At 36.2% G+C, this 21465-nt stretch overlaps 1 protein-coding gene across 1 annotated transcript in view; it reads right to left on the minus strand.

The window, feature by feature from the left end:
- Window positions 1-21465, minus strand: part of iqgap2 (IQ motif containing GTPase activating protein 2) — a 69130-nt gene that overhangs the window by 32350 nt on the left and 15315 nt on the right. The window contains exons 3-13 of the mRNA XM_067438251.1: window positions 17323-17479; window positions 14284-14361; window positions 12083-12159; window positions 7740-7807; window positions 5448-5561; window positions 5143-5321; window positions 3602-3689; window positions 944-1107; window positions 777-864; window positions 342-502; window positions 89-255 (exon numbers count right to left, since the gene is read on the minus strand). Of these exons, the coding sequence (XP_067294352.1) occupies window positions 89-255; window positions 342-502; window positions 777-864; window positions 944-1107; window positions 3602-3689; window positions 5143-5321; window positions 5448-5561; window positions 7740-7807; window positions 12083-12159; window positions 14284-14361; window positions 17323-17479 (1341 nt within the window). The remainder of the gene's footprint in view (window positions 1-88; window positions 256-341; window positions 503-776; window positions 865-943; window positions 1108-3601; window positions 3690-5142; window positions 5322-5447; window positions 5562-7739; window positions 7808-12082; window positions 12160-14283; window positions 14362-17322; window positions 17480-21465) is intronic.

Here is a 21465-nt window from a genome sequence, read left to right on the forward strand (position 1 = left end):
AACACAACCACTTGATCAAATAAATATCTAAATAGTTTCTCAGTGTGATAATATCCTCTCTCTTTTTTAGTCAGTAGTGTCACAGTACCTCTGTAAATTTTCAGCATCCAGACCACTGAAGCCAAGTGGAGAGTCACTGAGCTGCTCAATGACGGCCACTGAGTCTTTAGTGTCCAGCACCTCATTTAACACAGACACAGCAGACAGCATCTCCACAGCTACACACAGCTCCTCATGAGTGAGACCGGCCTTGTTCTGAGATGATTAAAAATTAAAACTTGTTTTGTAAGTAAGAATAAGAAAGAGCTTAGCATTGTGGGGGTGGGGGTAAGAGAGCTAACCTGAGAGCCGAGCTGCAGGCTGAAGAGCTCGGCCTGGTACAGGCTGGCAGCAGTGTGGTAGACGATGGGTAACTGGGCCTCAGGGTTCAGGAGCTCCTCCACGGTCTCTTCTGGAACGCCTCGGCGAATAGCTGCATTGATCGCAACAACCGCCTCCTGCTCTGTCATCAAGAGCACAATAATCAATAGTATCAGAAAAACACAGAATAATCATATGAATAGAGAAACAGAATATATGCTGGTATCATTTCAGTAATCATCTGCTTTTAGAACCTCGAACTTGGGTTGCCCGAAGCGGGACCACACGACATGTTAGAGTGCTGCCCATGAGGCTATTGGCTCCAAAATCTATGTACTAAAGCACTCAAAATTACTAAAATGCACTCTAGTCTATACATTATCAGTTAATCAAGGGTGCATGTGTGTGCAGCTTACTTCGTTTCTCTGCCTCTGCAAACTCATTACAGGAAGTGATGACCCTCTGAATCTCTTCTTTCTCCAGCTGAGCGCCCGCTCCAGCATCCTACATACAGATGTCATAAAGATGTTCACCCAATATCAAGAGTAATTTAAACTGAAATACTGTAGTACTGCTTCAGTACCTTAACTTTATGCTTCCTGTAGGATGTGAAGTGCTCCAGGTAAAAGTAGGAATTGTCATCAAGGACTCCTACAAGACCAAGTGCAGGCAAACGAAGGCTGGCCAGTAGAGCTTTCTGATCCTCACCATCAACAGCCTGATTTACTTGCTGAATAGCTGCTGATGCTGGATAGAGAGAAATCATTATTACTGTACATAACATATATATATATATATATATATATATATATACAGTCAAACCAAAATGTATTCAGACACCTTCAACATTTTCTCAGTGTCAGAACAAATTAATCTTGATAATGTCATATAACTTTGATAGAAAGGTTTGTAATGGATTACAATCAACCAATCAGCTGTCAGCTGGTAAATGTAAGTACATAATTAGGTAATACCAATATCGGTCAACCAATGAACAAGCAATGCTTCATTTTGTTCAGTCTGTGGTGTAAAAGGTCTCATTAGCAAGTAAAGAAAAAACATTTAACATGGTCAGGTCAAAGTCTCCAAATTTATCAATTTTACTGGTAGTCCACTTTTTGAGTATAATATCTCAGAGTTTACTTTATTGTGCTGTAGCGACTCAGGCGAATCAAACACACAATCGCCAGTTACCTTTAACAAATATGTTTTGAAAGTGTGCTGATGGACAGACCTTCCCCCAACACAACAGAGAAGGATTCTTCAGCTACCCTGGAAACCATCTGATAAGATCTTTTATGACCGGAAAGAATGTGGCCACATGAAGTCTTATACACAAAGACTTTAAGACACAGAGCTTTTGCCTCAAATTATAGACAAACCATCTATAAATGAACATGCACCCCAGGACATTATATGTAAACACATAACTGTCTTGTAAAATGTTTATTCTGTATGGTATTTTGCATCTTTTTTGTCTTTGTCTTAACAAAGTACTAGTTCAGATAACCTCATATATGTCATGTCTCCTATCAAATTAATGCTCACTTCACGACTTACACTTCCATGTATATCACTTATTCAGAAAATGCAGTGTGTGTTTGTTGCATTAATTATAGTATGAAGACTCAGAGACCCACTGAGTCGAACTTTCAAACAAAGGGCAATAAATTCTGCTGAGGAATTTCCCGCCGGGAAATCCCAACACTCTCATTGGTTAAGTCTAACCCTGGAGGGTGGGACTATTTCCAGACCTTAAAAAGACCAGTGAAGACAGGCTCTGCCTTTTCTCTCCTCTCTCTTCTCTCTCTGGCTGAACCAACACGTCATCGTGGCTGGCCCTTGAGCCAGGCCACCAATGCAGGCCCTCCAAGCAGGCCTCATCTCTTCCAAAAATCTTCTCTTCTACAATCCGATCTTCAAGAACACGAAGCATCGCTAAAGCAAACAGCCGCTTCCCTCCCAACCTCGGAAAGGACCGCCGAACACGCAGAGACACGCAGAGACACATACGCACACAAGCGAGAAGCCAAAACGAAAACAAAAAGAATGCAAGTATTCTAATTCTTACTGCTGTAAAGAGGGTGTGTTATTTTCCCGTTGGGATAAATTAACTCCGTGAAGGTCGTATTTGGTTGAACTGAAGGAAAGCTGTTTCTTACCCTCCCCCACTCTCTTTGTCTCTCTCTCTCCCTCTCTCTTTGTCTCTCTCTCTCTCTTTTATCTCTCTCTAACTTCAGTCTATTCATTATTCTCTTTTATGTATTCTTTTGTTAATATCTATACTTCTACTCTCGTGATGCATATTTAGTATGTACTTTCTGTGTGAATTGTAGTGTTATTTTTTTAGTCTGTGTTTATTAAACCTTCAAAAGACATTTAATGAGTTGAATCTGTTATTCTGCCACATACACAAAGTCAATGAAACTTGCGATCTAAACGTTACCTAACTGCTTATGCTACTATGTTAGTAAAGTAAACTGTATGACCATTTGAAATATTGAACTTATCCTGATCAGTAAAGTTAATGTTTCTCATGCGCTCGAAAAGCAGTAATCCATTATTGAGAATTGATTTGAAAAGTCTATAACTAATTTGCAGGACAAACTTAGTAGGATAATTTCAAGCAATTTCATAAAGGGTTACTTGTATTTAATTAAACAATTTTCCTTATCGGAAAATTTTAATACGTAATGAACAACTGGCAAATCATATTCATAAATTCATGAATATTGAATATTAAATCCCTTTTGAGTTAATTATTCCCCGAGACATTAAACTCATAAGCTCGTTGTTGTTACAGTGCTATCCTGACTTACATAAATGAACTATAGTGTACTGCACCCACTAGAAAAATATATATATCTGCTGTCTGAATAATTTTTGGCTAGACTGTATATATATATAGAGAGAGAGCTTTAATTTAGAGTATTAGAAATTTTAGTACTTTATCTTAAATTTATAATAAAAGAATAAAAGAATGACTAAAATAACACTGCTAACAAAAATACACACAGATTTGTATATATAAAAAATGTGTTAGTATAACAAATAGAATGAAAAGCTGCAGACAAGTAGCACTGAAATGGAAATATTGAACCTACATTTTAAGTCATAATTTTGAGTATACATTTTTTTCCCCTAAATTTAAAAACTAAAATAAAACGTTTATTTCCAGGATTAAGCTTAATAACAAAACAAAACAAAATAAATAAATAAACAAAAAGTTTGCCACACTTACTGTTCACGAGATCTACACTGCTCTGGATCTCTTGCTGGGTCAGTAATTCTTCATATACATCTCTTTCTTCAGTTGCAATAGAGGAGCGCTGAACACACATAAAATGTCACAACTTTTTAAAAGATTTTTTGAAAAAACAAATGTCAACAACCTTGTGCCCTTAAGCAAAGATCTTAACACCCAGTTGAAAATTACATGAAAAGAATAAAAAAGGCCAACACAACATTCACCCACTTAGATGTGTACACACAACAAAATTACTATTGAATCAAGTCAACATCAGGGGATCAGGTGATACTGGAGTCAGCAGAGTGTGTGAGGAGTGTTAGAGGACATCAGCATTTAACAAGTGAGGCTGATTCTGTTATTTTTTAATCAAAATCCTGCTGATTTTGCAACTAAAGGAATGCTTGAGCTTGTTTGAAAGGAGGCTGCAAAAAGAAACAAACTTGCTTTGCATGCAAAAAGAAGATATTTGCATACACATGCCTAAAGTTTTATTCAAATTATGAAAAGTCCTCCCTGTAAACTATTGCTTAATCTTTAGGTTAAAAACGATTGTAATATTTCACTTGTGTGCAGTTTTTTACTGTTTGTCTTCATATGACTAAGGCTTTGATTATACAACACATAATTCCAAAAATCCTATTTTCAAATCATACAAATGTGGACATTGGGTTTATAAAATATTAGTCCTGACATGCAGAGATAAAAAAACATTATCATTCTTGCAGCCTATGATCCAGTTAAAGGATGAGGCATAGTAACTCACTATTGAAAGATTAAATTGGCCTAAACACACTTTACACTTTAATGTGACCCTGGACCACAAAAACTTTTTTAAATTGAGATGTATACATCACATGCAAGATGAATAAATAGGCTTTGCATTAATGTTTGGGTTTTTTAGGATATGACAATATTCGGCCGATATACAACTATTTCAAAATTTGAAATCTGCCAAATATTGAGAAAATCACCTTCCAAATTAAATCCTTAGCAATGCATATTACTACTACTACTAATAATTTACTAAATAAAATTACTTTGCTTAATATCCTAATGAATTCTGGCGTAATTTTGACCCATACATTGCATTGTGGGCTATTACCACAAATATACCAGTGCGACTGGTTTTGTAGTCCAGGTTCACAAATATGAAAGAAAACTATTTTATCTAAATGTAAAATTTGTATACTCTTAAGTATAGTACTGTCAAAAGTTTTGGATTCATCCCAAAAATTTTTTTAACAAAATTAATACTTTTATTCAGCAAGCACTAAATGCATTAAATTGATTTAATTGTAACATTCTATTTCTTATGAAGACTGTTCTTTTGAATTTAAATTGTATAAATTCATCAAAGAATCATGAAATGAATCATATACTATAAATAACAGTTATTTTACATTTTAATAATATTTCACAATATTACTGTTTTTACTGTATTTTGAACCAATAAATGCAGCCTTGGTGAGCAAAAGAGACAAAATATTACTGACACCAAACCTTTGAACTGAAGTGTTTGTCTACAAATTTACCCGTCCTGAGGCCTGATCCTCTTTCCTCCTCTTGGCTTTGCTCAGTGTGTTCTGGTAGGCCTGGGACAGTTGTTTCTGTGTGTTTCTCAGTAAAGCATTAGGGTTCTGCAGAGCCGCCATTGTGTTCTCTGCGTTTCCTTTGTCTATAGCCTCATTAATGGCAAAGACAGCAGCGTGTACTGCAGATATAGATCAGAGAGAGGAAACATAAACAAGCAATCATGAGATTGAGGATAATGAGTATATAATTTAAACAGATGTATACTATATACATATGACTAGATAAAAGAGATGAAGTCACTCACATTCAGCTTCATCTACTGAAAGCTCATTGGCCAGGATGCCACCGATCTTGCTGAAGGTGGGCATCTGGATGCCATATTTCTCCAGTTCTTTCCTCATATTACTTATCTCTTCCTCTGTAGAATGAGAATATGAAGTGTCATCATTTACTATAGGTTACATATCTTACATATAGCGTTTAATTCTGGCCTATTTACTATCATTACTAATCTGTGGCATTTTGTATACCTATTAATAAGACCAGAGGCGGACAGTAGTGGAGTATTTTTACTTTCTACTCAAGTACATTTTTTTTTTTTTTAAAGTATATACTTTATCAGTGTATTTCTTTAGAAAACTTTTACTTCACTGCATTCCAAAGCATACTGTATAATTTTAACTGCACTACATTTTATAAATAAAAGTTGTTGTTTTCTTACCTTTAATACTTAATTACATTAAAAATGTAGTACTTTCTTTCTTGTACTCAAGTAAAACTTTGAATACTTTTACTTGAGTACATACAGTACTACATTTTAATGTAATTAAGTATTAAATTATATTTAATATGAAATGTATTGCTGTAAAAAGTACAATTTTATGTTTTGGAATGTTGTGAAGTAAAAGTTTTCCAGAGAAGAACACTGATAGTACATATACGTGAAAAACGAAATTACTTGGAAAGTAAAAATACTTCAATACTGTCCGCCTCTGAACAAGACCTGCACCTGTAATGCATTTGAAGAACATCAGTGGTTGACTTACCAACATATACATCGAACAAACCAAGGTCCTTGTTACTTTCAATCATTCTACAATAAATGTGTCAACATAAAACCACTACAGCAACGGATTCCTTCAAAAACTAGCTATAATCTTAAAGGAGCACTCCACCGTTTTTAGAAAAAGGACTTATTCAACTTCTTTCCTACATTAAGATTTGTGGGAAAATGCATTTTTGTCTCAGTGCATGCATTGTTTTTGTTTGGCAGGGTCGCTGCGAGCTTAGCTTAGCATAATGAATGGAATCCTATGTTGCCAGCTAGCATATCTCGAGTCAAAGTGAACAATTAACAAAAAAACACCCACCTAATTTATTTTCTGTGGACTGCATATTCACAATGAGTACAATCGCAATTTGTACTCGTTGTGAATACGCAGGCCACAAGAAGTAATTAGGTGGGTGTTTTTTTTATTATCCCTTTTTACTCAAGACATGCTAGCTGGCAACATAGGATTCCATTCATTATGCTAAGCTAAGCTCGCAGCGACCCTGCCAAACAAAAACAATGCATGCACTGAGACAAAAATGCATTTTCCCACAAATCTTAATGTAGGAAAGATGTTGAATAAGTCCTATTTCTAAAAACAGTGCAGTATTCTTTTAAATGTTTTTTCACCTCCATCATTAATTCATTACAGACCACATCATTATGACTTGAACTCAATTTTCCTGATGAGGTATTCTATTAACATAACAAAATGAATGAGTTGAAGAGTTATTTTCTGAAGCGAGCTAAGCAGTAATTACCTGTCATTACATCCCCTTCATTAATCAAACGCAATCAGCCACGTTTCTGCAGAGCGTTCACTTTCATTAAAAACCTGGTTAACTGAGGCACATTTCTGCCTAGTCCTGTAAACTGAGCGGACCGAGGATGATCTATACTTCAGTTATGGATATAATTGTGTGGCTGTGCTTTAATCTCTGTTATTGCAAGAGAACACCACTATGCTTCAAAAGTCAAATGTAAGATTACCACATATTTACGGCAGAGGTAGTTTAAGGTTTTACCTTTGCGTATTTGTTTATAGTTATTATAATTATTACAACTAATGTAAGTTTTATTGGGTATGTTAGATTATGTAAGTTAGATTGTGTGGGTGCACGATCACCCTACTGTTTTTATAGCCCTGCACTCAGAGGTTCAATGAGGTTCTATATAGAAGGTTCTTGATTTTAAAGAACCCTTTATGGCAAAAAGGTTCTACATACAGAGAAATGTCTTAAATGATTGTATAATTATTTCATGTTTAACAAGTTATCTCAGTTCTTTCTTGTGATTAAGTATGTTTAGGAGCTGTTTAATTCGTAAGATTAAATAAAATAAAATTAAAAATGAATTGAAACAAAATTAATGAATTAAACTAAATCGATAAAATTATCCCATGATGGGAAGCCATACAAGGTTCTTTATATGAAGCATCTGACAAAACCTTTAAGAGTGAGGTAGAAAAAATGAATTTCAGCAATACATTTTTATTGACCTTTTCTGCCAATAATAGCATTCATATTTGAGAATGACTTGGCTTACCTGTGAAGTCAACTTTCCCCAACAGGTCCTGGATTTGAGGGGCAATTCCCAATTTGTAGAGGTACAAGCTGCACAAAGAAGAGCAAACAAACAAAAAAATAAATGCACTATATCACAGCGAGAGAATGAGAAAAAAATCAGAGATAGCACAGACACAGACAGTTGTTCAAATATTTATCACACATTGCACGAGTGTTTAATTCAAGACAATGCATCGGCCATGAAATAAAATCCTATAAACACAATCAATAAATATACTACATGCACACTTCAAAAATAAACAAATACACAGACATAGACATTAATTTGGGAATATTTAAAAAAAAAAAAAAAACCTTAATAATGTTTTGAGTAAGAGAACACATCCCAGCTTTTACCCAGGGTGAAACCATTAGCATATCATAAATTACTAAACAGTTAGACTTTAAAGGACAACTCTGGCCAATTTTTTATTTTATCTTGATCGTTATATTTTTGTGAGTACAGTCTATAGAAAAAAAAACTAACCGGATTGGTGCTTGCAACACGGAGTTATTACAGTTAATGCCCAGAAACTTGTCAGCTAAAACCGCAGCTTTGGGGGCATGCACGTAAAGGGTGTCTTTGTACCTCTTAACAGACACAAAATGCAATTAAAATGTCGGTCCAACATGAACAGGGCCCTTACATGACAACGAGGTGACAATTTAGGTGTTTTGTAATGCTTGTAAACTGTTTTACATGTATGTGTGCTGGTCTGGTTGCAAAGAAAATTGCCCTTTGGGTACATAGACAAATAAATTGAAGAACATGTCTAACTGAATTAGGGAAGAAATGTTTTGCTTTTAAATTTAAAATGCAGCATTCCTTCCCATTATTAAATTGGCAGTTGAAAACTAAGTTGAAATTTAAAATTGTTTATTAGTAAGATTTATTCCAAATTAACTGCAATGCTATCCTTAGATGTAATGTCAATACAACCATGCATTAAGGGTAGCAAAGTAAATAGGTTGATCACCTTTTCAGAAAGGAGGACAAATCAATTTCCATATGTTCCATATGCCAAATGTAGGGGTGTAACAATATATTGTGTCACAATCGCAATACAAAAATGCAACAATATGTATTGATTTCTTTTTTTGTAAACTTTAAACTTTTTTAGAGTTTTACTGTCCGCACTACATTAAACCATTATAGATAATGATGAATATTTATATATTGTATAACAATGCAAAAATGCAATATAAATATGTGTGGGTCCTGATGTCAAATGTTTTGTTACCAGTAAGTGGCCAACATTAGTTAGTCAGTGACAGTGCGAGCATATTTGTCTAAAATAATTCAATGTTTTTTGGGGGATTTTTCTTTTTTTCAGCTTCAGAATTTATTCTTGTGTCATCATTGTCCTGTTTATTGGGTTACAGGCACCAAGTCTAAGCCTATACATTTCCACCCTCAATGTAATACCAAATTTAATTTTAATCAACAGTACATTTATTGTTAACCTTTAACCATGTCTTGTTGTATTACAATAATCGTGAGTTCAGTATTTTGATATGTATCGACTCGTGACACGAGGGTATCGTTACATCCCTAGTTAAAGGTCATGTGTACAATTAAACTCTATTTTATGACTCAAACTCTTGTGTCTGTCAAAATTTGAACAAAAATAATGACAGAAAACCAAGAATAATCTGATTTTCAGTTTGATACTGTGTTGTGCCCTGCAGCCAAAACCAGTTGGAAAAAGTTTTAAATATTTCAAAAGATTTCTTTGCAATACCGACAATTACAAATCACAAATGTAGCTACAACGTTCTTCCCCTAGATGTCAGTGCATAGTTGTGTTAAGTCCCAATGCCAATTCTGGAACAGGAAATAGCCTGCAGTAAGTGTGCAACACATGCTGGAAACTGCATTAAACTTTTATCTGTCCATGGACTGAGGACAAATAGAGGAGTAATGAATTATTAAAGGTGGTGTGTGCACCTGAACATTTATTCATGAGAGATGAACGTAATGTGCTTTCCTTAACCTTTGACCCTTACCCTTAAATCAATAGCCAGAGAGATAGACACAGTCTGGTGTGAATTTATCCTCCTAACTACAGAAGGGCCAAAGGTTAAGTGGCTTAACTGGTGTAAGAGATGTAGGCCACTATACCTCATGTGTCACCACAAGCTTGATTATATATTTCAGAGCCAACTGATAGCAGGACTATGCAGACAAACATTTCTTTTCAATAATAATTTTTTTTGTATACAATTATATTATAAAATAATACATAAGCATGATTGTATTATATTTTATATTATATTATGTATTTTGACCCTAAAATACTAAAGATCTTGGAGAAAAAAAAATATAAACATATGTCAACTATATAATCCAAAGTATATGCTGATGTGATATGATGTCTGAGGTATTTCTGGGCAGAGTCTGAGCAACTTAACTACAGGGCCAGGAAGGAAGAGTGCATGCAAGGCAAAGGGAGGAAGCCAGGGAACCCACAAACGAGAGAGAGAGAGAGAGAGAGAGAGAGAGAGAGAGAGAGAGAGAGAGAGAGAGAGAGAGAGAGAGAGAGAGAGAGAGAGAGAGAGAGAGAGAGAGAGAGAGAGAGAGAGAGAGAGAGAGAGAGAGAGAGAGAGAGAGAGAGAGAGAGAGAGAGAGAGAGAGAGAGAGAGAGAGAGAGAGAGAGAGAGAGAGAGAGAGAGAGAGAGAGAGAGGAAACACTATAAATCATTTACTATAAAAGAAGACTTCCTGTGGTCATTCATTAGACACATTCTCCTGTTCACACTAGCTGCCAAATAACTACAAGTTATGATTTACATACATTAAGATACCAATGAATTACCTGGCTTTCTATTTAAAATGACTCACCGTGAATGGCTTTCTACACTCTCAGTCACTCACTGGTTTTCTGATAAATAACTTAGCATAAAATAACTGAATGCTAAATGCATTTTTCGGAGAAAATGTAAATGATGTTTCACACGCAAACTCACCTTTACAATTATAGGGTCTGTTGGGTGGTTTTACAGGGTGTTGCTATGTGGTAACTAAGGTGTTCTGAGTTGCGGTTAGTTGAAAGAGCCCACCCTGTCTGTATGATGCAGCTCAAAAATAGCATTTATTTGAAACATAATTCTTGTAGCATTATAAGTGTATTTACTGTCACTTTTGATCAATTTAATGTGTACTTGTAGAAAATAGTCGTATAAATTACCTTTGGTTAATTTATAATGAATAAAAAGAATAAGCAATTAATAAAAAATTCTATATTTAAAAATTAGCATTAACCTAACAGACAACAATACCTAATAGTCATTTTTGATCACTTTAATGCATTCTTGCTAAATAAAAATATTACAATAAAAAAAATCTTACTGACCCCAAACTTTTTTAATGGCAGTGTAAGTTAATGGTATTTATTTGCCCATTTCATTGTTAGCAGGTGAAAATCCTAAGTCTGACTGTTTGGAAAATTGAAAGCACACTTCTCCTTAGTGATAACAATTCACATGCATGTGTGTACAAAATCTCTTTATAATGCTGGGACGCCCCACAGAGTGGATTTCTAATCAATATTCTCATGAGCTTTGATTATAAAGGCAGGCATTTACAGTAGGACAGACGAAATATCGCTTTCTGATTGTATGTAGCTCAGTAGTGGCAGACAAACAGGAAACAGAAACCTCTGCTAATCTCTGAGTATACACTTCCTGCAGGGGAGGGCAGGAATCTGATATCATAACAGTGCAGGATCACACCTCAGAGTTCATACTTCAGAGCATTCATTCCTTAGCAGGCCATAAAAACTGAATGTGAATTATCCATGAAGCAGATAAAAACATAAAACATTAACTTGACGGATGTGTTCACGTCTAAGATCATTGACTTCCTGAGAGTAGTATCCAAACTCTGAGGATGCTCAGCACAACAGAAGAAGTGAGAAAAGGAGTTTTGTCTCTGGAGCATAGTGACAGGAACTGTCAGGAAACTGTGACAGGAAATGACTTAAGACACACAGGAAGCTTACCAGCAGGACTGATGGGTAGATTCACCACGGGCTCCCCCTAGTCTTACCATTTCACAAAAATATCTGCTTTTCTCAGTGGTGAGACTGCCATGACATTGGCTGCTAAAAGGAAGCAGCAGTCTAACATGCGCTATAAACCTTTTGTCATAACTGAAAGATCGAGAAACCGTGACCACAAAAGCAACCGCTATTTTTATAATTTCAGGTTATAAAACCTGATAAAACAAGCAAACCTTATCAGTCCACAGCTTTTATACACTTTTTAAATCTTGAGTGAAAGAACAGAATGAGGAGTAGAGAAACACCAGAAGGTCTACAGTACCTTAGTGCATGAATGCAGTAGATCACCTTGGGCATATTCTTGCGATCATATACATCAGTGGTCTCAGGATAGAATATCTGAAAGAGAAATAGCAAAATTACTTTTTAAAAGAAATAATACACTAAAAGTACTCTACACTACCATTCAAAAGTTTGGGGTTGGTACGATTTTTTTAATACATTGATTTATTTTAGTAAAACAGCAAAATTGCGAAATATTACAATTTAAAACAACTTCTCTATTTTAAAATGCAATTGTTTCCTTAAATATTAATATTTAATTATTAATATTTAAATAATATTATTTTTGTGGAAACTGTAATATGTTTTATGATTCTTTGAGGTATAGAAAATTCAAAATAACAGCATTTATTAGATTGTTTTGAATAATATATATATAATATAAGTATAAAATAAGTATTTACTGACACTTTTCACTAAGTTAACGCACACAAACTTTTGAACGATAGTATGGACACCCTTTAATAAAATTAAAAAATAATAGGTCCCAAAAGGCATAGTTCAAACAAAATAGTTTCATTCTGCTTGTTTCCCAAATACACTATGCACTTATACACAACATACTTAAGTACTCAACCCTCTAGTTGTGAACTTTCTCAGGTTATTTTGTCATTCTACATCAGAGTCTGATGCCCCTCCCCCTCCACTGAGACAGTAGCGTGCATAAAGTGTCTCAGAGTGTTTATACAACAAAACGTCATAAAATAGTGCATAAGTACACAAATTGGGATGCACCTTCTGCTCACCATCATCATGTTATCATGGCCTCCATTAATTTAAAGAACGCTTGATTCCAAACGTTCTTCAAAATATCTTCTTTTGTGTTCCACAGAATAAAGAAAGAGATTAAGGTTTGTAACGACATGAGGGTCAGTAAATAATTACAGAATGATCATGTTTGGGTGAACTATCCTTTTCTTTCAAATGAAGGAAAACTGTAATGCACAGCACAATGACATTTGAAAAAATGTGCTGCCAACTTTTTTGCAACAGTTTGGGAAGGTTTTTTTTTTGTCTCATCCATGTAGAAAAGATTTACTGAGTCTGTGAACTGGCCAGCACTTCAAATCTTCCTTGTAGCAGCAAAGGGAGGTCGAACTCCCTAATAATGTCAATGGTTTTGAAATTAAATTTTCAACCAACACATACATTATACTTTTGCCCATATAGTATAAGTAAACATACCATTTGTATAAAGTGTTTATACTTGGATGAAACTTGTGTGTTGCTTCTTTTGAGTGAAACAGAAAGAAACTCAGACAAACATGATTGACAAAGGGCCAATGCTAATGTAAGTCAAGTCAAACCATGAGTAAATATACAATAATAACCTTTATGTATTCATCTTAGAACAATAGTAGATGTAAACTGTTCACCCTTCCATCCAAACTGACAGACTGGACACGTGCACACGACCCAGTTTTGCATCACAGTTTTAGAGGCGTCATGCACGTGGCTCAGATTTTTGAGCCAAATTGATTTGAATGCAGCTTCCCAAAGACAAAAAATATATATTTACCTCAAATAAAGATTCAAACGGTCATGAATCAGCTTATTGATTCATGATTCGGATCGCCAATGTCACGTGATTTTAGCAGTTTGGCAGTTTGACACGAGTTCCAAATCATGAATCAATAAGCTGATTCATGACCATTTGAATCTTTATTTGAGGTTTGAAAACAAACGCGGAAGAGAAGACAATGGTGAATAAAGTCGTAGTTTTGTTATTTTTGGACCAAAATGTATTTTCGATGCTTTAAAATATTCTAATGAACTGACTGATGTCACATATGGACTACTTTGATGATGTTTTTATTCCCTTTCTGGACATGGACAGTATAGTGTGCATAAACTTAGATACGCTGTCGGACTAAATATAAAATATCTTAAACTGTGTTCCGATGATGAACGGAGGTCTGACAGGTGTGGAACGACATTAGGGTGAGTCATTAATGACATCAATTTCATTTTTGGGTGAACTAACCCTTTAATATTCTGGAATAACAACAGTTGATTGATTGATTGATTGATTGATTGATTTATAATGTGTTCAGTTTGAACTCAACTTGCTTTTCCTTTATATGCATGTTTTATAAGAATGCACTGTTATCTTCAAAGAGAGAGGATGGCACAAATATGCGTCAGTGAGTGTTTCTTTATAAGTGTGTACTTGTGCCTCACCTTGGGCAAACCAACGGACTCCATGGCTCTGAGCCACTGCACAGTGTTATCTGTGTGTCTGAAAAGTAGTCCTGAGTGCTGTGGAAAAAAATTGAAAACAAAATAAATAAATATATTAGAAACACATTATTGCACATATTGTTTTAATTGAATTTTATATATAAAGCTGCTCTGGAAACATTGAGAGTCTGTTCCTTCTGTTTTATTTGTAATATGTGCAACAGAAATTAGGTAATGGGCACCCGTCCACTAGAGGTCGCCTATTGAGAATAAAGGCGTAGTTTGATGACGCCAAGTTTGAGGGCAAAATCTTGGGATAAGTGATCTTTACCTCACAGCCGGTGGAAAAGAATCAGGATAGGACTCGAGCAGATATCATCATGAATGCGGTTATTAACGTTACTGTAGTATGAGGCAGAGCAGGGGTGAGTTTTGTGGAAGCTGAGCAAGGCCGCAAGAGCGATTGTTAATAAGATCCGTCTCTCGGGTGGGACTTTAAACCGAGGTCCCGTCTCTCTGTGGTCGTTAAAAATCCCAGGATGTCCTTCGGAAAAAGAGTAGGGGTGTAACCCCGGCATCCTGGCCAAATTTGCCCATTGGCCTCTGTCCATCATGGCCTCCTAATCATCCCCATATCCTGATTGGCTTCATCACTCGGTCTCCTCTCCACCAATCAGCTGGTGTGTGGTGAGCGTTCTGGCGCAATATGGCTGTCGTCGCAGCATCCAGGTGGATGCTGCACATTGGTGGTGGTTAAGGAGATTCCCCCTTCAATGTAAAGCGCTTTGATTGCCTTGAAAAGCGCTATATAAATCAAACAAATTATTATTATTATTATTAAGATGAAGTGCCATTTCCGCTTTTCCGGTCATTAGCATGAGGTAAAGCAACTCTGTTGATCATATTAGATACATTTGAGTGTGTTGAAAGTTATGTTATGACGTTACTCTGTGCGTTTGCTCTGCAGTTGCTATGAAACTTGTTGCACACTGCAGTAAGACTAAAGTGTTTCTGATAAATAAAACCAGAAAGCGAGGGTAACAGATAGGATGCAACGGACGACTCCCTAACATGTCCCGATTAACTGGTTAAAATAGAAATGCTCACGATTAGGGGTGTCCATGGTTAACCGATTAACCGTTAAAAATTGCGTAACCGAGTGAAACATTTTGCTCGGTTAAGTGGCGTCAATGACGTGCTTTGAATTTAGTTGTAATATATTTTTGCACCCCTAGAGACCGCCAGAGCGCTCCCAGAAATTTGTAATATCCACAAGAAGAAGTCATGACCAGCTTTCTAAGCGGGCAATGAAGCGGGCAAAGAAAGCGTGGGAGCACTTAAAAAATTGAGAGTGACGGGGCAAAATGCAAGTATTGCAATGCAGTGCTTACCGCATTTTTCAGGCTATAAGTCGCTCCGGAGTATGAGTCGCATCAGTCAAAAAATGCATCATGAAGAGGAAAATAACAAGTCGCACTGGACTATAAGTTGCATTAGGGCAGAAGCAGAGCGCGAGCCGCGCGCGCTGTGCATAACGGAGCAGAAGAAAGAAAGTTTGAAGTGAGAAACTTGTGAATGACTAGAGAAAAGCAGAGGTTATTTTAACTGTAATGAAGAAAACAAAAAAGCTAATCGTGGACTGAAAGCAAGATGGCCAGAGCTGAAGAGAGCTGAAGGGACGAGTCCACAGATGCTTGAACTCTGCCGGGAGAGGCTCAGCCGCGCGAGTCAAACGCTGTGTGAATCATTCTCGGCTGCATATTTTACTACATGCCCTAATCATGCAGGCGCCCTCGCGGCCACTTGCATTGCTCGTGAACTGGAGCGCATCTCATCCTAATTTAACGAAACTCAGCGTAGGCCTCACAGACATGAAATATATCTTAAGAAAGCTTGAAATGTATTTTAACAATTTAAAACAAAAAGAAATAGGCTACTCCCTGATTATGTAATCCATGATGTGCATTTCTCTCTATAGGCGCGTTCACTACGCAGATGGCAGTCGTCAAAATAATAAACTAAAAATAATAACCCTGATGCACACTATGCTTAACCGAGTATTAACCGCTAAGGGCCTCGGTTAACGGTTAATGAAAAACTTGAAAACGTGCAGCCCTACTCACGATAGTTGGAAACATTTGGAATATTGTAAGTACTCAATTGAACAAAATATGTAACACTAGCCTAGTGGTTTTAGGATATTTTACAGATTTTTTTTTTACATAGTGCACCTTTAAAAGTTTGGGGTCAGTAAGATTTTTTTTAAATATATTTTTACACAGCAAGGATGCATTAAATGTTTCTTGAGAAGCAAATCAGCATATTAGAATGATTTCTGAAGGATCACACTGAAGACTGATGTAATGCTAAAAATATTGCTTTGCCATCGCAAGAATAAACTGCATTTCAAATGTATTAAAATAAAAGACATATTTAAATTGTAAAAATATTTCAAAACATTGCTGTTTTTACTGTATTTTTGTTCAAATGAATGCAGCGTTGGTGAGCATAAAAGTCTTACAAAAACAAAAAAAAACTTACCAACACCAAACTTTTGAATGGTATGTACACACAATTCAGTTTAACCAGGTGCGAAATGCTCTAAAACAAGCTAAAAAAGTCACCTTTGTATGCTGTACTGTTTGGGTGTGTTTGCATCATTACTGATTTGCATAGTGAATTGGGCACTAAAACAATGCAAACAGCATGTGCAAATAAACAACTGTATCAGTGGGCGCAATTCAATCTCAGTTCTCCCTGTGCTATTTCTCCTCCCATGGGAATGAGACATTCAGGATGTGAGGATGTCTGTGTTGTATTAAGGAAAAGGGACATCCTGACAAAGCACTGTGACATACTGTCAGCATTCACACAGTCAGTGTATGGGGCAGACATCTGTATTTACTAACAGGTGTGACTTACAAACTTTACTTTTAAGGTGTCCTGTGTGAATGTAGGGTAACATGCAACATTTTTTTGCTGAGCTAAAGAGTTTCTAAAAAAGGTTATTAAAAAAGTAAAACATCATAAAATCAGTACCTTATAACGAGATTGGTCCCTGTCATAAATCTTCTTCTCTGACACCAACTGCGGGGCAAAGAACATGGCCAGTTTGCCAAGGTAGACACCATTCCTCAAGCCGTTCTCCAGTTCTGTGGTAGGAGGCAGCTGCTCCTCCAGACAAGCCTCCATCCATCTGAAATCAGAAGGTTAATGTTTCAGCTGCACACATAAAATGTCATAACTAAATAAACTGATAGACTAATAGATAATAAATGCTTTAACTAGCTGTTTTTTTACTACAGTATAAAATCAACACTTTCAAATGACTTGCTTTAACATGCATTTATGCCAGCATGCTTTAACATGCATTATATTTACTGAATATACTTCCAAGACAGAGATTTCTTCTGGAAAACAAGTGTGTGGCTTTAGAAATTACAGGTTAAACATTTAAATAAATTACAGAAGAAGATGGGTTAAAGAAAACTTGGGCACACAACCAATTAATAAACACTTTGCATCATGTAAGGGAAAGTGCAAATACACAATTAGGCCTACGGGCATAAATAATTCTCTCTTTCAGCATCATAAAACATGAGTTAATGCTATTTTAAATTGTTAAAAAAGCAAAAAATGCAGCAATCAGGACATGCTTATAAAACACGTATACCAGACTATAGTTCACTTGTTCTTCAGTTCAATAGATGAATGAGATCTCACAGAGCGTCAGAGCTTGTAACAGCAAAAACAATTACAGTTTTTTCTTTCTAATATACTGCACATTTATACTATTAATATTAATTTCAGATGTAAGAATTTCTAAAGCACACCCAAATTACAAAATCTCAGTTCCCCCAAAAAGTGAAACCAAGAGGACCACAACATGTCTGTGTGATATTCTCTCATTTCTTTGCAAAACCCAACCAGGTTGTCTTGTGAAAAATTTCCCATAAGTTTGTAAGTGCCACGTGACTACCAGCAGGGGCTAACTAGACCATTAATATGTAGCACAGGGTCAGCCCAACTCTGACCCACTGGCACAATGTATGTTTTTTAAAAGCCTGGTGAGGGGGAAAGAAAATATAACCTTGGAATAAAGAAACAGAGCCAAAAAGTAAAATCAGTGGTTTTAGGGTGCGTTCACACTTGTATAGTTCTAATGAGTTTGGTTCGTTTGGTCCGGACCAAAAAACAAAAACAAAACATCTTGGTCCGCTTAGCGTTCACACTGGCATTTTTAACAGCGAACCTAGAGTTACCGAACCAAAGGCATAGGGAGACAGACTGTCACAACCTGATTGGTCGGTTTATATGACGTAGGAGCTTGCCTACCGAACCTTCAAAACAACACTGTGTGCTGGATTAAACGCAATCATTTTATGCGTCTACATATGGCATTATTTTTACCAGCTGAGAACTCATGTAGAGCTCATAAAATGTTCAATACATTCAAAACAGCACCAGGATTTCCTCCGTTCTATGCAGAAACGAAGATCTGCTGCAAAAGATATGGCAGTTCTGTCGTCTGTACCAACTAATGTACAACAAGTCCTTTGATGAGAAGAAACAGGTATGCTTTTTGGGTGTTTTTTTAGCATTTTCAAAACATGCGTGTCTGACCCAATATTGATGAGGCACTTACCTCCTCATTGCTCCACCTTTGCCCTCTAATGTTAATGTTACTCATTTTGGGTACACCGTTTGATCCACGTCGTAAAATTAGCTGACTTTTAGCGTCGCATCTTGTGACATTACGTCCTGTTTTCGGTTCGTTTACATGTCTTTGGTCCGTGTTGCGTTCATATATCAGTCGAACCGCACCAGAGTTCGTTTGGAAGCAAACTGAGACCAATCTTTTTAGTGGTCTCGGTCCACTTGTTTGGTGTGCACCAGGGCTCGGATGGCAGCGTTCACATATGTTCAAATGAACCGCACTACCCGAGCAATTGCACCAGGGTTCATTTTAATTGAACCAAACATGACAAGTGTGAACGCACCCTTAATCAAATGTTAAGGCTTCTCTGGCGTGAACAGTCAACATTAAGGTTAAGTTACTACAGTCACCCTTCATCAAATGATGTGTCAATATAGGAAATGAAAATTCAGCTGTCATCACAAGGATAAAATATATTTTTATTCTGTAAAAAAAAAAACTGCGGTAGCTGCCAGAAATTTACCGTAAACAATACGGTAGCAACATTTTAGATTTTACAGATTCAAGTTAAATTTACAGTAAATAACCGTATTTCATTAACTGAAATAATGTTAAATTACCAACCTAATGAAGTACTAATAGGGTATACCAAAAATTAATTTTTACAGTAAACTATTATTTTACAATATTACTGTTTTTACTGCATTTTTTAATTAAATGATTGAAATCTTGGTGAGGATAAGATGGCGTATCTATGCGTAAATATTTTATATTTTGAATTAAACAAATTTACTTTCAAAAAAGTTACCCAACAAAATAAAATTAGGTTTATTAAAACGCAATAACATTTTACAGTTCTGATATAGTATTAGCCTGCAGTCTCAATAAGCAAACAGCAAATTCAGTTCAGTTTTCCAGATCACTGAATCACTGAAATTCACCTGGATCATTCAGCACAAGAAACTACCTTCCAAACTGGTTGCTAGTCATTGGCCAGCTGACAAAAGTGACCTTTGACATGTTCAGAGAAACTATAATGTCATGGCACCCACACTGGTATATCTTTTCTCTTGCCAGTGAGAGAATCTGGCATTGGGCCATGTAGAGCTGCCCAACAAACTACCAACATAAGTGTCTATATTCCAAGTGCCCCTATTACACCAGGTTTCGGTCCCATTTTGTATGCGGGTCTATTACAACAGGATTGCATGCATCCAAAGTCAAAAAACACTTTAATTTTAACATAATAATACATTTTATTTAAAGGTGCATTTCTCAGCACTCAAGGACACCATACAAAGATACAATACATTTAAAAACAGTAAAGATATAAATAAGAATATAAATAAGTAACTAAAAAAAGAACAACTGAAAGGAATGTTAGATTAAACGACATTACATCAAACATTAATGGTACTTCAGTGCTGGGAAGATGAATCTGTATTTAAACTGGGTCATTAGTAGAAAAGTGAAATTATTCTTGAATTTGGTGCTTTCTAGACTGAGAAAAGACAGAAAATTTATTTTTGTCTCATGGGGATGAAAGACAACAATTCCCAGAATGCTTCATTGCCCTGTCAATGATCACTTTCTCACCACAGCGTTTATCTTCAATTTTTGTGATTTAACCACTGAGTGAGTGTCACAAACGCAGCAGGAGTCAGATTACACTCATCGTGAATGAGCTAAGGTAAGAGCTCTCATGATGAGAGCTGAGGTAAACGCGTCCGCGCTCACGGCAGTAGTTCTCAGCGCTTGTTCAGTCTGGCGCGTTTCAGTTCATGCCTTTGGAAGCTTAACTTTTAATAGGAATTAATTTGAGAAGTTAAAACACTTACTTTACTTTGCCGGCCACACCGTTTACAAGAATTCCTGAGGCTACTAGCTGAGCTGTGAGTGCGATCCCAATCGCCATGTGCGAGTTAAAAAACATGCGGAAATGGCTCCCTCTGCTGGCTGTAGTCTTTAACCTCTGGCCAAAAATTTTTGCGATGACGCAAATTAACGATATTTGCGTCACCGGAGTAAATTTTCCAGAAATAAAATGCATAAATCTCTCGTCTCAGGGGGATATGGGGAGAGCACGATCATTCGAATATACTCCAGGGTTTCTACTGATACAAAGCCATATGCTAATCGCTGAAGTAACACTTTAAGTAAAATAGGCAATTTTAAACAGATATGTTTTGAGTTGTGATTTGTGTGAGAGAATGAATCGATGTTTCTGAGTTACGGTGGTAGTGAATTCGAAAGTCCATAATGTAGTGTACATTGACAAATCACCTCTTTTTCACAGTGTCTGAAATGGTTTGATAAATGATTCAGTTTCTCTAAACCTGTCCGTTCTGAGAGCCTATTCTGCTCTGATTGGCCACATGTCCAAGTATGTTGTGATTGGTCTACTGCTTACAGCGCATGTCAAAAACTGGCGATGTTTACAGTATCAATTCAATCCAGAGTCCTTGTCCTTCGGAAGTGCATGCAAAGTGTATTCAACATCATCTTGACATGTCGACAACAAGAAC

The sequence above is a fragment of the Pseudorasbora parva genome, chromosome 3, assembly GCF_024679245.1.
Source record: "Pseudorasbora parva isolate DD20220531a chromosome 3, ASM2467924v1, whole genome shotgun sequence".
Lineage (NCBI taxonomy): Eukaryota > Metazoa > Chordata > Actinopteri > Cypriniformes > Gobionidae > Pseudorasbora > Pseudorasbora parva.